Consider the following 17,032-nt stretch of genomic DNA (forward strand, 5'->3'; position numbering starts at 1 on the left):
ACCTTTATTTAGGAGAATTTAAACTATATAATAACCGTACAAAGAATAAATATTGATCTTCAGTAGCTTCATTATCTACAATTATTTGTATATTGTTTCAATGGCTACCAGCTTTTTTTAATTTAACAGATAACTCTGAGTAATTATTATTATACGATGAATATTTCTTTTATTTACAGAACATTAGTAATTTGTCGATCAAGCTGATAGAGTCAATTAAATTTCACTTTTATACCCATATCCGAAATTGAATATGAAACTTAATTACTGATCTATACTTTATTAATACGTAAAAGCAGTATTTTATTTTTATTTACCCTTACGACCTACATATTCGTAATAAAAAGAAAACATTAATGAAATTTTACTTCCCAATCAACGTAGGTCCGTTACTTTGTTATAAATGTAAACAACAAAAAAAATTAAACAAAGGAATATTGAAAACTGTGTACTGAATAGAAATTCAATTTATAAATAATTTGATTTCTTTTATTATCTTCACAATCCCCTCGTACATTAGCCTAATGTGCTGTAAACCAAAGAATTTTCTAAATCATTTGCGGATAATTGAATATCGTCTCGTATTAAACGTATTTCAAAGAAACGAGATTTATAAAATTATTATAAGAACGAGGGTGATTTTTAATGTCTGAAAGGAAACGGCTATTTATATGTAGTTGGTACTCCGTACTAATATGACTTCATAAGAAAAGGCTAATTTTCTGTTTACGCTATAGTGGTGTAATAATAATTATCTGTTTAAATGCATAATAACACAATTCGCTTAAAATACAGCTATAGAGACAATACGCAATTTCGGTTCAGGCTCTACATTTCATTCGAACCTGCCCGATTTGAGAAAAACCCATTTCTCTTCGTAACTAATTCTTTAAGGGTTGGTTGGATAAATTATGCTTTATGAAATGAATTAATTCTTTGATTCCATCAAATCAAACCCAGTCTCACGTTAAAGTTTTAAAATAACAAAAAAGCTTAGCAGATCGCATCTAATTCCTATTTTTACTAAAGCTTTCCCGCCAAACAAAAACTGTTCGTACATAAATCTTAAGCAACATTAACACCGTTTAATCTAAATATTGGGCTGAATCTCGCCCGTTTTATTACAACGGGTAATTAATTATTGTCCTAGATTTGTCCGTCATAACCGCAGGTGTTGAAACACTTCCAATTCACACAATACGAGATATATTTATAACTGGATTATGAAAACATATAATATTAACACAACCCTGCATTCGACTCCCGGATTTGAGTAATGGCCGCTAGAATATTACACAAACCGAAAATGGAAAGTTAGCTAGTCCACAGAACTATATCGACTAGTCTGTCTAGATTATCGTAATTTTTTATCAAACATTATTGAAAGAAATAAAAGACACTATTAATTAAGTATTTTTATAAAAAATAGTACTTATTAAGTACCTATTGATTATTGCAATATAACTCAATAAACCAGACTGATTTTGAAAATTCGTTGCTCAGAAGAAAAGCTATACCAGTAATTTTGGATTTATTATGTTCTATTATTTTCGCTTTCTTCGAAATAAGAACAAAATATGATGTAGCCAAAGTAAATGAGAGCAATTTTATGAATCAAGGATCAAGGCTGAGATTTTTTCAGAAAGACATTGACATTCCTAAAATTTCTACCTACTAATATTATTTATATAAAGTAAAGACGCCTATATATCTGTACAGGCAAAGATTGATTACATATCTGTTTTAATAAATCTTTGTAATAAACTAGATATTAATATACTCAGATAATACAATACTTAATTTGACGAAGAGCAGACATTTATGAAACTATGCGAGATTGTCTTCGGCAAATAATTCCGTAATCTCCCATTGACACCTGGGCGGGCCCCGGTGAATGTTAAACCTTATTAACACCCCGTAGGGGACCTGTTTACTGCTGTACACATAACTTTTGTCATCTCACAGATACACACAATAATTATTATTAAAGACTAGTGTGTACTAAACAAAAGATTCAAATGTCGCGAAATATTGGAATGACTAATAATAGTTCAGGATACATCGCCCATTTTTGCAAGTGACTACTATCAAGCTAATTTTCCGTTTGTAGCTTTATTTTGATGAGACGCCCAATAATTTCGTGTACGAAAGTCTCGATTGTGGTAGCTAACAGAGATAACAAGGATAAAATTTTTTGATTTGATGGTTCTCAAATATTTATTACTAACTGAATGAATTTTTTTCTGTTCAATCTCAAGATAATTACCTAAATTATTCGAAAAAATATTTGTCCTACAAAATCTATGGTTTGTTCAAAGAGTCCCCCTTTCCAAAGTGTATCGATAACGAGGTCATCATAAATGATTACTAACAAGCTGATTTTTTTGTTTTCACTTAGTTAATGTTTATATAATTCAACAGACATATTGTCCTACAAATTGCGTAATAAATATTTGAGAACCATCAAATCAAAAAATGTTATCCTTGTTATCTCTGTTAGCTACCACAATCGAGAGTTTCGTACACGAAATTATTCGGTGTCTCATCAAAATAAAGCTACAAACGGAAAATCAGCTTGATAGTAGTCACTTGCAAAAATGGGCGATGTATCCTGAACTATAAGCTTCAACTATTGCTTTATGTTTAGGTTTTAATAACGAAAGAAGAAAATAAATACAATAACAATCTTCCCATTGTTCCAATTATTCTAAGAAATATTTCGCCGTTATAAATTCTCTCTCACCTCTGGATTACGCAGCATTATATTTATGTGATTTACGTCTTTTGAGATTTTTTTGGAGCGGCTCGCAATGTAATTTTCCCATTATTCGTTCGTCTCGTTTGTATTAAGTTGAATCTTTTATAAAGACGAGGCGTGTCCCGCAAGCGTGGCGCTTCTAATGATGATTTACTGGTGCGAGATCCCGCGGGCGGCGTAATTTTCCCTCAGTGCGGCAACCACACACTATCTACTACACTCGAGCAAAAACAAACCGAGAAGCTCCGTTTAATCATTCATTCCTAGTACAAGTAAGGTCGCTTCATTAGGATTTATTTCTTTTCCCGCCGGTCACGCCGTGTAAATAGTGTTATTTACTCCATGATTTTCTTCGCTAAATAAACAATTTTAATTTCGGAGCGTAATTGTTGCTGCCGATAGCATATGTTTGGTCTTTGATTGAATGTAATGTGGGGCGAGGGTCGGCAAACAACAGACCACATAAGTTTGTCCGTCCCTTCGACCCTGTTTAATTAACGCGCCCCGAAGAGAATATGAAATGTGCTCAAATAGCTTTATTTACTGATAATCACATCCTACATTGTTTCTAACTTGTCAAAACTCAAAACATTACCGTATTCTCTTCTCCTATGAGTTTATTTATTGGATCACTTTTACCTTTGTTATGGAGAAGGTTTACGATATATCATTTAGTAATTTATCTCATTTATTGTAGGTATTTATTTTGTTTATCACATTACATACGTTGTAAAGTAGAAATTATTTACTTTCTATATAATTTCTTATATAAGGTATAAGTATTAATCATTAATAAAAAAATATTTTTATGCTTGGAGCCATCTCATAATTAGAATCCGTAGCGGGCCGGAAACTTGTTCTGTTAGTTTATTAACTCTGAAGTTTATTTTTTATTTTATTCATACATTTTCTCCCTTAGGAAGCGTATACCTAGTGCTTGAGTTACGTAAATTAAAAAACCTGCTTTGGTATGTCTTCAGGTATTTTATCATTTTATTTTTAGGAACATAAATACAATTAATTTAAAATTAATTAGCAATAAGTAGCTGTTTAATACATATTTATAATTTATCGGTTATGTCTGCCGTTCGCATTGATACGTCTATATTCAATATGAATCATAAAAATATATAATATTATGAAGAATTTATTCCTTATTAGAAATAATCTATAAATCAACTTATAGGTTGTGTTTATTTTTGATTAAGACGTACAAAAGCCTTTCTAATACACTACACAAATTCGACTAGAGAGTGTCATTGACCGACAGATGAGCTAAGGCTCCTAGAGCTAATAAAAGATAAATTACTAAATCGCTTCAATATATTGTATCGTTTCATCATGAAGCCAGTCCCATTTATTAAGTACTTACATAAATAAACCCAACGAAACCGTGTAGAGTTGAAAATCTCGATCACAAGAGCACTGCCCTAGTACCTGACCTCGATGATAGCCAGCGGACCAAAGTACCTTCCGAAGAATCAATTTCTGTCAGAAAACAATATTATTTCACGAGTAGATACGTTACACCGGCGTACGATTCCCGGCGCCCGTAACATGTGAGTTTGGAAAACATCGGTTATTCATTGTTGTTTTTCAATTTCCGCCCGCTGACGCGTGGAATTGAAAATTGTGAACTTTTGTTAACTATCGTATTTCGGAGCGAATAGTTAGCCCATCATGCACGAAGCGAGTCGACTTGCGGAAACTTGTTGCCCACCAACATTTTCTTAGCTCTTTTCAATAGAATGAAACTTTATCAAAAACTACAAATCATTGTATTCTTTTATTTGCAGGTGTTTCTTTTGTCACGAAACTTTTTCGATTCTTAGTAACATCATAACGAATTTGTTTAATATTTTCCTTTGTATGTGTACAATGTGTTGTATAAAAATTATGTCTCAATAAACACAATTTAATACCAACATATTTTTTTTTCTCCCTAGTTTAATTATTATTTACATCACAATAACAGTAATGCCTTCCCACTTTAACAGCTTCTTAGTAAAAGACTCGAACAATAGCTTACAAATTTAATATCTATTTTACAGGATTATTTTAATTCTTTTTCAGTAATAATCCTTTATCTATAAGAAATTAATTGAATGTTGATTGTTGCTATGTTATGTTTTAATTTAAATAGAGTCCCGCATGAACTATAAATTGATAGACTCGAATCACGCAGAAAACTTATACCTACCTACTTCGGCAATAACATATCACATGCTGTTCATACGTGACGTACGTATGGAACAGGCAATATGATTAGAGTCACACCTCTAGGGCCGCCTAGGTCATGTATACCTAATTTGATTAATATGCGAATTACCCCAAGAAATAAGGCATTCTCTAGGGTATCCATTGTAAACGGATACAAAAATTAAATTTTTCTTGAAAAAGCTCACATAATGATCAGCATAATCAACTGAAGTCGATCTGATATAGATATAAGATAGACTTTCATATCGTATTATCATTTAAGAAAATTCTTTCTCATAATAACAAATAATTTTCTATTGATTCTATAATTAAAAGCAGAGTTTAGTCTATGCCCAATAACCTTTTTCATGAAAAGCTTTTCATGGAGCTTTTGTGTTTTTTTTTAATTGTCTTCACATCTTGTAATCTTTTTAGTATCCAAAATAAACAAAAAATGTTGTCTACAATGCTTGACAAGAAAAAGATCATAAAATTACGTTCTGAATGAATATTTCAGCATACATGCGTGCAAAGTCCACTAAAGTTGAAGTAGGTATGACTAAAGCGCTGGAAAGTTCAATGAAATCATAGAATAACATTTTTAATATTCTTTAAAATCTTGTTCTATGAAATTCATTTTAAATGAGTCATTGAGACGGGCAATTATAGTATTAACTTCGTCACACTGTTCAGTGACTCCACCTAGGCTCTACACGCGAACGAACCCTGCGATTCTACGAACAATATTTTAAGGGAATTTCAAAGAAAATTCAGCACCTATGACCTATGTTATTCTTCTACTGTCTGGCTGTTGTTAATTACAAATGCCGATAACAATATGTGAGCTGCAGGCTATAGCTCCTTCATCTCATTTAAAAGCACAAGGGAATTCTCCTTAAACCTCTTTAAGATACATCAGATTTGAGTGCTAAAAGTAAAATCAAATTGATTTAGCTGATAAGATAAATATTCTCTCTTAAAAATTGTAACAAATACTTTAGACTTTTAGAGCATGAAGTTAAGTATTTTCTCAGTAAAGACATTTTTTATTTCAAACATATAATATAATCTTCATATCAAAATCATTTCGCTTCATATAAAAATACCAAATTGTGCATAAAAAATATAAAAGGTATAATTATGTTGATGAATCAGTCATTATGAATCTCATTATGCATGGATGAGTTTATTTTTTTGCAACCTACGAGGCTTATAATTTCACCCTTTAAAATCCCTTTTACAAGGGTTGGATATTAATAATAATTTAAAAGAAAGGTGCATAAATTACGCACGCAACACACGTGGAAATCTAACTACGACAGATCTGCGCATGCGTTGGCCACTCAAGTTTTAAATTTAGACGCGTCGTCGGAATTTTGCTGGCCTATTTATTCTGTACCGTCGCAAACCGAAGTTTTAACCATATTAAAGTAATTACTGATAACCAATTGGTTTTATAAACAATTAGATCTATAATTTATGAGAGTCTTTAAATTGATACATAAGTGTTATGTGAAGTGATGAGGATAGTTCTTATTTTATATCGTGTGTGATAAATAGTGATGATGGGTGAAAGAACTGTGTGTACAATATTGTTTTTATTGTTTATGAAACAAGGTAATAATAGCAATAGCGATGGCCTCCTTTCCTTTTTAGTTCTATTTATATCATTCTACATTTGTTCTATATATAAATGATTTGATGTGTATAAATAGTAGACTAATAACAATTCTTTATTAGTTCTTACATTTTAATTTAAATGTTATTTTCAATAATGTGATATAAAAAAAGCTTTTTATAAATAGATACAATAAATTATTTTTGATAAATTAATATTAATAGATAATACAAATCGTTGGAGACATAATAAACATAACCTCTGTATATTATGTGAGTAGGTAGGTACTTTATTTGAAAAAGCCTCGTTTTCTTTAATTATTTAATAAATTATTACTCATTCATCTAAGAGGTATTAAAAAAAGAAAAAAAAAACTGTTCAAAGTAAAAAATTGTAGGAGAAAATTACATTTTAAATTCAAAGTCAGTGCAGGCAATGTCACTGCAACAGTTTTCAAACTTAGTTGAAGTTCTTATTGGCGTTGACTGCCGGCAAAATGACGATGCCTTCACCTAAAGTCTAAACTTTATCTTGGCCTGCAATATTTACCTTATATCTAGCTTTAAGCGCACGTTTTGTTTACTAGTTTTTTTTTAGATTTAAGTATATGAATTGTGAGACTAAATGATTATAAAATATGTTCATTATTATCAATATTGAACACAATATTGTCTTGTAATTGTGCATCGTAAATGAATTTTCAAGGAATTTTCATTATAGAGCAAAAGCTTTATCTAAAAGCAGCGCGTTGCGTTCTTGGTCGGTTAGAAAGATAGATGATGTCATTTAGTGGTTTCTAGTTAGCATCGCCAATAAATAAACAGTGATTTCAACGGTGAAACACTACAGGGATAGAGGATTTATTTAGGTGTTTATATTACACGTAGATGCTACGAATTACTATATTTTATTGAAACAAAAGATTAAATAAATATGGTATTCCTGATTCTCTTATTTGTGTTATTATAGTACGTTATACATACCAAAATTGAGAAATTTATCACATTGATTACATTTTTGAAGGAAATCTTTTTAGACGCGTAGAGCACATTTTCGTAGAGATAAGTCTTATGGGTTCGCGTCAATGTACATGTAATTTTTTTCTTCTATCAGCAGTCACTATTTCTATTTCTGCTTACTTTTTTATGTTTAAATATTGATTTTATTCAAGCATTGGGTATCCGAGTCTCCGAGCTCACAGTACCAAGTCATGCAGTAGAGGGCGGGTCTGTCCTGCTGCAGTGCCACTATGACCTCGAAGGTGACATGCTGTACTCCATAAAGTGGTATAAAGACAATAGGGAGTTCTTCCGATACGTTCCCAGCAATAGCGTGCCTTTCAGCTATTTTCCATTGCCTGGGGTTAGGGTTGATGTAAGTATGATGTTAGTTACTATTATTTTTGTAGTAATTTAAGAATGTATTAGTCTTTTATTTTGGTTTCTTCTTCTTTTCTATATCTACATGGATATGCATATAAATGTATATTCTCTTTTAAGTACCTAATGCTTACTAAACGACATTACGACAATTATTATTAGTACAAAAATAAAATAATCCAAAATTCAAGAACCTTACACACCGCGTCTAAAATCTAAATTATATAACCAAGTAACAACGAATAACTATATAATAATAAAAAATAGACAGATATAAAAATAAATTAATAACTTAACAGGTATGTACTAACGTGGTACTAACAGTATCTATTTCAATGAATATCTGAAATAGGACTGATCACTGTTTGTCAACTTTCATTACCACAGTAGGTATTAATTGTTAAAAGTGGAGTTTACCGCCGTTACACCGTCTCCACATTATTGGGAAAACTTGTGCGCCCCAGTTCTCATAGACGAGGACCTCTCTAACCGTTAAACACTTGATACCATAAAACAATATTTAGGCAACGCTACTTGTTAAGTGTCTACGGGTTAAACATTAAAATGACGAACGTTTTTCTTCTATTTCTGGTGTTTGGATACTCAGTAATATAACGATGACTATTTAAAAATATTTGGAAGGAAATTACTTATTGACAATCGAGTATCGACTTTCTGGCAGTGACCTATTTCCAATATTGAGTCAATAAGGTCTGACAGGATCTGACCCAGTAATCTTAATGTGAACATGCCGACCAATTAGTGAAATATTTGCTACTCTAATTGTTACTAGTCGTGTGTCCCGGTTCCTCTCAGATAACTTAGCTGTTGAAGCTGTACTTGAACATAGGTTAAGTGGTACAAACAAAAAATATTTCCTCTTTATTAATATTAATATAGTTAATTGTCGATGTTAACAGTGGATTACGTCAATACTTAAATGACAAGGAAAGCTCTACTGTGACCTTATCATATGTTTTATTAATAATGTTTCATGAACAAAAACTTTCTTTTACATGTTACTACTTTCTTTATTTTCACTGCGATTTACAATATGTTCCTGGGTTTCCTTGGTTGTTCAAATCTGCTCTTAGTGTGATAAAATATGCAGCTTCGTATACACCCTTAACCGAGGTTTAATATTTTTATTTATAGCGTGACCCATCTATTTAAATGTCAGGTTCACGTTGACGTCTACCTATACTAAGCCTCACTAATATGAAGATATTATGCATGCAATGCAAATGCTTTTAAAAATGGGATTTTCTTCATATATTACATAATTCTATTCCTATAAGGTCGGAATTTTTAGTCAAATATTATAAATTATAAACTCATTTTGTTAGATTATAACGCTATTTGAATTTATGCGGGATACAAATCCATATTTAAAAATCTGTGGCTTTAAACATTTACCAATTGAGATTCCTGTCCCTCCTAATCTAAATAACATTAAAAGTTTTATTACAGGAAAAAGATTCATCAAGTAACGTCGTAAAGTTAGTAAATTTGACTCCCGAGTCTGCGGGGCTATACCGCTGTGAAGTCTCCGGCGAGGGACCGTACTTCGTCACTGTTTTTGATGAGAAAAATATAAGCGTACACCGTAAGCACATTTAAAACTTGTCATTCAAAAGATAATCCTTGTATTTTGTTTCTTTGAATAGATTTAAATCATGATATATTTATTCTGAATATTTATTATTATACCTATCATTTACATTATAATCGTTGGTTTTAATCCGAAGTTACGAGAACTTCAATAATCCTGACGTTTCAAATTTGGCACCAACTAAGCTGAAGTCAAATAAATTATTCGAACCAATTATTGCGTAATCCGAGCCTGTATTTATGCCCTTGTATCGGTTATAAATTTAAAATTGATTCCTGAGCTGATTACATTACATAACATATGCTCATTTTGTAGAGCAACATAACATTACCTTTGTGCGAATTTTCCACAATTTCGCGCGAATATTGTAAATTTTCTAATTTACCATATTCGGGCGATAATGATCATTATTCAAATTTAGGTTTCATCAATCTTATTACTTTATATATTAGAGTTAACGCTCATTTGAAATGTTAACACTATAGTGTTAAATTATGCTTATGGGAAAATAATGAATTTCAAACATCATCCCGCTAAAATACTTTCAGTGTTGCCTTACGACCGTCCGCGAGTGATAGGCCTACAAGAAGAATACAAAGTAAGCGATATCCTAGCAGTAAACTGTACATCGTCAAGATCTCGACCACAGGCTCAACTTAAATGGCTGATCAACAACGAAGCGGCTCCTCGAAGACATATCACTGGACCGTGGTACAGAATATCTGACGAACGGCCTGATGCCAGAGAAACAATATTGCAATTGAGATTTATCTTGAGAGAGGAACATTTTAAAAACGGTCTGCTACAGATTAAGGTGAATATTATAAACTAATTGAAATTTTATTATATGAGAAAATATTGATATATTTTAATAAAGTTTTCCGAATGCTTTTTTCAAATGTTCGCTGTATTGTATATATTTTTTTTGAGATGTGCTCATTTTTTAAGCAAAGAAAACAGTAAATTTTACATTATTTGTAAACGTACACTCGTACGATAAACACCACAATTTTCAAAATTATCTTAGTCCAATACTAAAACTCTAAAAACTAAGTTCCTTTTTGTTTCAGTGCCAATCCGCAATAGCCCCACTATACCAAGACGAAACAGTGCATCACATTATACGAGCGGAGGACAGCTTCTTGGATCCAATATCTGACGAAGTGATAAATGAGGAAGTCAACAAGGTGTTCGGCCACACACAGAGAGAGGAGCGAGAGGAAATACCTATAGCGGAGTCACAAAATGATCGAGGTAATTTGAAATACTACATCTAGGTAGATAAATACGTTAATTATAATTACTTTAAGCAGTTTGGATATCATTGCTTAGACATTGACATTTTTTAGGGTTCCGTAGCCAAAATGGCAAAAACGGAACCCTTATAGTTTCGTCATGTCCGTCTGTCCGTCTGTCCGTCTGTCCGTCTGTCACAGCCGATTTACTCGGAAACTATAAGTACTACAGTGATGAAATTTGATGGGAATATGTGTTGTATGAACCGCTACAAAAATATGACACTAAATAGTAAAAAAAAAGAATTGGGGGTGGGGCCCCCCATACATGTAACTGAGGGATGAAATTTTTTTTTTCGATGTACATACCCGTGTGGGGTATCAATGGAAAGGTCTTTTAAAATGATATAAAGTTTTCTAAAAAACATTTTTCTTAAAGTGAACGGTTTTTGAGATATCAGCTCTCAAAGTCGTAAAAAGTATGTCCCCCCCCCTCTATTTTTATAACTACGGGGTATAAAATTCTAAAAAAAATAGAGGTGATGCATGCTAATTAACTCTTTCAACGATTTTTGGTTTGATCAAAGTATCTCTTATAGTTTTTGAGATAGGTTGATTTAACTGTAATTTATTATATTTGCTGCTACGGAACCCTTTGTGCGCGAGCCCGACTCGCACTTGGCCGGTTTTTCTTGTTTAAGTGAATGTTTTGAATAGGTAATTAAAACGAACTTGAGACGAAGCGTAAACGCTTTTACAGCAAGGATAAATCCTTTGCTACTTATTTTAATGAGGAATATAGGGAATTTAGTATTTATTTACTAATATAAATTTATAATACTAATTATTATTAATAAAATATATGTAATGGTTTTTTTATTATTTGGTAATACTATTTTTGTTGTAATAAAGTTGCTCATTGTTTCAGATTCTGCCGCGGTTTTTCATGCGACGTATGCGTCAATTGTAATGATATTTTTACTACAAATTATTTTGTAAATTCATTAGTTTATAGATATTTTTGTCCTTAAATGTAATATTCATATTCATGGAATTTCACGAAAAACCCTGTGATTTTTTTAAACACGATTGCATTATAAATGCATTTAACACTAACTTTGATAATGCGTTAAAATATGAAATTTTATTTCCAAAATGAACACGCATTTAAGTGATATGTTTCTATCAATGTGATATTTTACGTAAAAATAATTTGAAATACAAGAAAACAATTATAATTTAAGTATCCCAACTGCACAATTTGTAGGGTTTGCTAACATACCTACGCAATTCCAAATGAGCTTTATCAGAATTTTTATAAAATGTAGTTTTGAATAAACGCTTGAATAAAAGACATGTTTCGTTTCATTGTTTATTACGTATTAACAAAGCATAAAGTGGGTATTTGTTGAGCTACAATCATATTGTTATTTAGTATCCAGATCCTCTGGGGCCGTTTGGTCCACCGCTGGGGTAACCTTCATCACCACTAGATCCAAAGCCACCTTGTCCTGGGAATCCTCTGCCGGGGTAACCACTTTGTCCATCTTGACCTGATCCTCCGAATCCAGGTCTTCCTTGAGATCCTGATCCTCGTGGGTAGCCTCCTGCAGATCCTGATTGTGGGTAACCAGCGTCACCACCAGCGAAGGCATTGGCACCAGCGTTGGCTCCAGCATTAGCACCTCCTCGTGGGTAACCTTGGCTGCCACCACGACCGCCTCCTGTTGATAATAAATGAGTTTTTAATAGTATCGTAATTTTTATTTTACGTTGTTTTTAATTTTACTAGTGACATTTTTTAAAGATTAAAACAAAAAGTTTCAAGTTCAGCAGCGAGCATAAAGACTTAAGTATTTTATTTTTAAACTATTAATTATTATAATTATTCAGAATATTTAGGGTCCAGATCACTTTATAATAGATAACTGAAGTAATTTGAGTCATATGCTTTACAGATCTGAAAATGTATGTCAAATGGAAATTGAATAGAAAATATAAATATTTACCGAAACCAGAACCAGAACCGGAGCCAGAAGCATCACCTGTAGAAAATTATGAAAATATAAAACAACATCTCAATATTGAGAATTTAAATATTATTTAATACGAAACGTCTCTGAATAGCGACCAGTAAAACAAAAGGAGACCTGGTTTGCAAACAAAGAGATATTTTTAAAAGATCCGATAAAAGTGTATGTATTTTTGTAAGCATAAGCTGTATATTTATATTTCTTTCTCATTGAAAGTCTGGTTCTATTAGCGGTTATTGCTTAAAAATTCAAGGAAACAAAAGTTAACATTACTGTCTTAATTTTGCATAGTCGTCCTAAATTATTATTTTTTAATTATTTCCCAAACGTACCCAAATATATTTTAAAATAAATTGATGCTACCCAGAACAACAAGAGTAAATAAATGATATAGAATGCGCAAACAAACCCTCGTATCGTATCTGAGGCTTATATCCATCTTGATCAGCCTCATACTCAACGATTTGTTTCCTACCGTCAGGCAGAACCACATTATATTCCCCTATCGCTACATCACCGTCCCTCTGCTCCGAGTGACCAAACTTTGTACCCGTTTCTGCGTCATCTACCTCGTAACTGAACTGATATTTGGCTGGTTCCTAGAAGGAAAATCTATCGTTAAAACATATCCTAACACGCATTTACTCTACACATAAATTTAATATTAGTTTCAAGTTTCAACATTACAAACAATTATTGTGTTGACAGGTTTAGGAGGCAGTAATTAGTTTTGGAACTTCGGCATTATTCATTCAAGATTTTGTGTGTACTTATGAGAATATACTTACATTAGAACCATCTACCCCTGATCCACGATAATTTTGACTTGTACCATCTAAATCATTACCGAAATCAGGGGTTCCATAGGAAGAGGAAGGCGAGCCGCGTTGCGGTTGACGTCCTCTACCACCCGGACGAGACGAGCCAGGTCCAGACAAACCATCAGAGCCAAAATCACCAGGTGACTGGAAACCGCTTGAGGGTGTTCCGTATGTACTGTCAGGTCGTTGTCCGTTACGGCCACCGAAGGGACTACCTCCACCTTGTTGGTTTGGTGTTCCGTACGACGTTTGAGGGCGACCGCTAGAGCCGAAACCTGATTGGCCGTCACCGAAACCTGAAGGGCCGTTGGGAGTTCCATATTGAGAGCTGGGAGTGTTTCCTTGTCCGAAACCGCGGCCAGAGCCTCTTGAAAAGCCAGAACCCCGATCAGGTGGGCCATATTCAGAAGACAAAGATTGTCCTGAGCCAGGTGCGCTATAGCCCGACCCAGGCCCGCCCGACTGGCCTCGCCCTCTTTGTCCGAAGCCCGGTGCTTCATATTGAGAGGAGGGCCCGGAGCCCGATCCAGATCCAGATGGAGGTAGGTAGCTGTTCACGGGTGGCTCACATTTCGTTGCAGTCCACACTAATGCTGTTAGGCAGATTACCCACTGAAAATAATTTAACAAATAATAATTATATTTCACTCATGCATAATTTGCAGTCCTTTATTAACTAAGTTATATACTATACAGGTTATTTACAGAAAGGAACTTTTAAAGTTTGTATTAAACTACCCTCATAGTAAGTATGGTATCACCCAAACTTAGGCATTAGGCACTAAATTCAATTATTCATCTATACAGGGTGTAATCGTTAAGTGTGCACAAGCGATTATTCCATAACTATTGCAGATACCAAAAAACTTTAAACTGATATCGAAAGTACTTAACCTAATGAGTAAAATGGCCATTATAAATTTTTAAAAATAAAACGAGAAATATCCAAAAATGTTACATTAAACGCTCCCATACATTTTATTTCCCATACATTTTGTACTCATAGCAGATTTTCGAAGTGATGTCCTCATTATGCAATACAATGAGGAGCTCTATTTACAGTTTCTAAATGAAATTCCCTTCAAATTTGCGAAGTAATTAAAGCAGAAAACCAAAAAAAGAAAGAAAAAGCTAAAATCTTTCATATTAAATGTACTAGGTTGATCCAAAAGTAATGATAATTGGTTATTTCCTGTGCACATAAAAATATAAAATAAATGTTTTTTGCTTGCTCATGTATTCACTAAGTAATCACAAAAAAATCACATCAACAGGCCACGTTTCCAATTATTTACACTAATTTGAATGTGAACCGTGCGTGCCAGAATGTTTCCCGACGAAAAGAAGAAACAATGATTCGACATGTAGAGGGTAAATTTCTAAATTTTTAATGATATCAGGATAATTTTTTGTCACGTTTTGTAATCATGGACTTTACCCGAGTTCACCATGTTTATGCTGAAACAAAAAAACAATCAATGTCCTGGATGCGAGCTTCCAAAGTGACGATGAAGAAATTCAAAGTGAAAATCAGTAGGTTAGATTAAAGCGGTAGTTTTTTGGGACGCTGAAGGAATAATTATGGTGGAATATTTTAAAAAGGTAGCCACTTTATTGGGCTCTCACTAAAAGACCAAATTAAAAGATTGCGGTAGGTTAGTAAGGAAAAGAGACATGGCAAACTGCGGACCTGAACGCTGTTTCACCAAGACAACGCACCAGATCACAAAGCGTCAGTTGCGATGGCTGCCATTAAAAAATCGGCATTCCAAATGCTTGAACACCTACCCTATTTTTTAGATCTAGCTCCTATTTACTTTTATCTCTTTCCTCGGCCCAAGAAACACTTTCTTAGCAATAAATTATTTTAAGAGGGGTTTTTGTGGATAAAGTCAAAGTTTTTTTTTTAAGTTTAGGAAAAAAAAATATTGAAAAAAAATATTGAAGAAAAAATATTCTAGTTAGAAGAATATCTAGAGAACTACATAATTATTATAACTGTAATGACCTTGTTTAATATTGATTATCATTACTTTTGGATCAACCCATGTACATGGGATATTCGTATCTCATACTAAATGTATGGGAGGGTTTCAAGTTAATTTTTTAGATATTTCTCGTTTTATTTTTAAAAATTTACTATGGCCATTTTACTCATTAGGTTAAATACTTTCGATATCAGTTTAAAGTTTTTTGATATCTGTAATAGTTACGGAATAATCGCCTGTGCACACTTAACGATTACACCCTGTATACGGTTATATTTAATTTTTGATGAACTTAAAAATATTCAAATATACTTACTAAAATCATTGTGAGAGAAGTTTAAAGCTTTCTGAAATTGATGCACCCTTTGCTCACACAAAGGGCTATGTATGCTTTGAAACTTGGATCCCGAATGTATTGAACTGGATTAGTTTGGACTTTATATAGGTACAATTGTAACGAAGAGCGTGATATCAGTAGTAATGCAAGAGTGTCTCACGCGTTTCGTGTCCCTATATTTAATTTCGTGCATCGGCCGATAGAAGCTCTTGTATAAATTATTGCGGCATTCAAAACAATTCAATTAGTGTAAAGCTAGTAATTTATTATTTCTGCAAGTTGAACTAAAGTGATCTTTATTATTCTATATTGCTTTCTTAAATTTAATGGACAGTTTATCTTGTAATAAAAAATATATTCAAAATCTGATTTCTAAGAATTGTTATTATAAAGAACGACTATCTTAATGATTTAATGGAAAACATTTTTTCAATTGCTATAAAAAAAACTAATGTAGCTCAGAAACTAACTACACTAAGAAAACAACATAAGGTACCCTATATATGTGTATTGTGTGCTAAATTTCATTGCAATCGGTTCAGTATTTTACTTTCTTTTTTATAATATTAGTAAGATAGGATAGTATATAATCAGCAATGCTACTCATATATTGAAGATACATGTTCTACAATTATTTCTGAAGCGCTTCCAATAGCTCATAAGCGCTTGCAATATTTCGTGACATGTGCCGATCTGTGTCATCCCGGTCGTGCACGGCTGTTGCGTCACACGAAGCCTTCATTAGCTACATTCTCAGATGCATCCTTATATAATCGTTTTTGGCACGAGACTTCGCTTTTTGGATACAATCTATGTAATAAAAAGAATCGCTATATGTTGCGTGTAAAGCTCGAGAGCAGCTCAACCAATTCGAATTTTTTAACGTTTTTGTTTAGGCACAAGGAAGGTTTTTATGGAGATAAATCTCGAAATAGAAGCAATGGGGTAACTGTATTGAATAAAAAATCGTATAAATATATGGTACAAACTCTATTCTTAACTACGAACATCTTTGCCACAAAGGACCAAAACATTCCTAACTAAAAATCTGT

The 17,032-nt window shown here is 32.8% G+C and overlaps 2 protein-coding genes across 3 annotated transcripts; one reads left to right on the top strand and one right to left on the bottom strand.

Moving 5' to 3' along the window:
- The first annotated feature begins 6,315 nt into the window (after positions 1-6,315).
- On the top strand, positions 6,316-12,155 carry LOC123693887. The gene is made up of 6 exons (XM_045639154.1): positions 6,316-6,574; positions 7,747-7,949; positions 9,425-9,560; positions 10,115-10,380; positions 10,637-10,820; positions 11,730-12,155. Exons 1-6 carry the CDS (start codon positions 6,520-6,522, stop codon positions 11,798-11,800), a joined length of 915 nt encoding a protein of 304 aa, XP_045495110.1. The 5' UTR covers positions 6,316-6,519; the 3' UTR covers positions 11,801-12,155.
- A 4-nt stretch (positions 12,156-12,159) lies between these two features.
- Positions 12,160-16,071, bottom strand: LOC123693884 (pro-resilin-like). 2 transcript variants are annotated; one of them, XM_045639150.1, is made up of 5 exons: positions 15,960-16,071; positions 13,623-14,267; positions 13,244-13,433; positions 12,811-12,846; positions 12,160-12,525 (listed from the first exon to the last, which is right to left on the bottom strand). In XM_045639150.1, exons 1-5 carry the CDS (start codon positions 15,966-15,968, stop codon positions 12,233-12,235), a joined length of 1,173 nt encoding a protein of 390 aa, XP_045495106.1. In that variant the 5' UTR covers positions 15,969-16,071; the 3' UTR covers positions 12,160-12,232. The 2 variants fall into 2 exon arrangements, with proteins under 2 accessions (XP_045495106.1, XP_045495107.1); XM_045639151.1 differs by lacking the exon at positions 13,244-13,433 and having other exon boundaries at positions 13,682-14,267; positions 15,960-16,068.
- Positions 16,072-17,032: the final 961 nt, after the last annotated feature.

This window comes from Colias croceus, chromosome 8 (assembly GCF_905220415.1).
Source record: "Colias croceus chromosome 8, ilColCroc2.1".
NCBI lineage: Eukaryota > Metazoa > Arthropoda > Insecta > Lepidoptera > Pieridae > Colias > Colias croceus.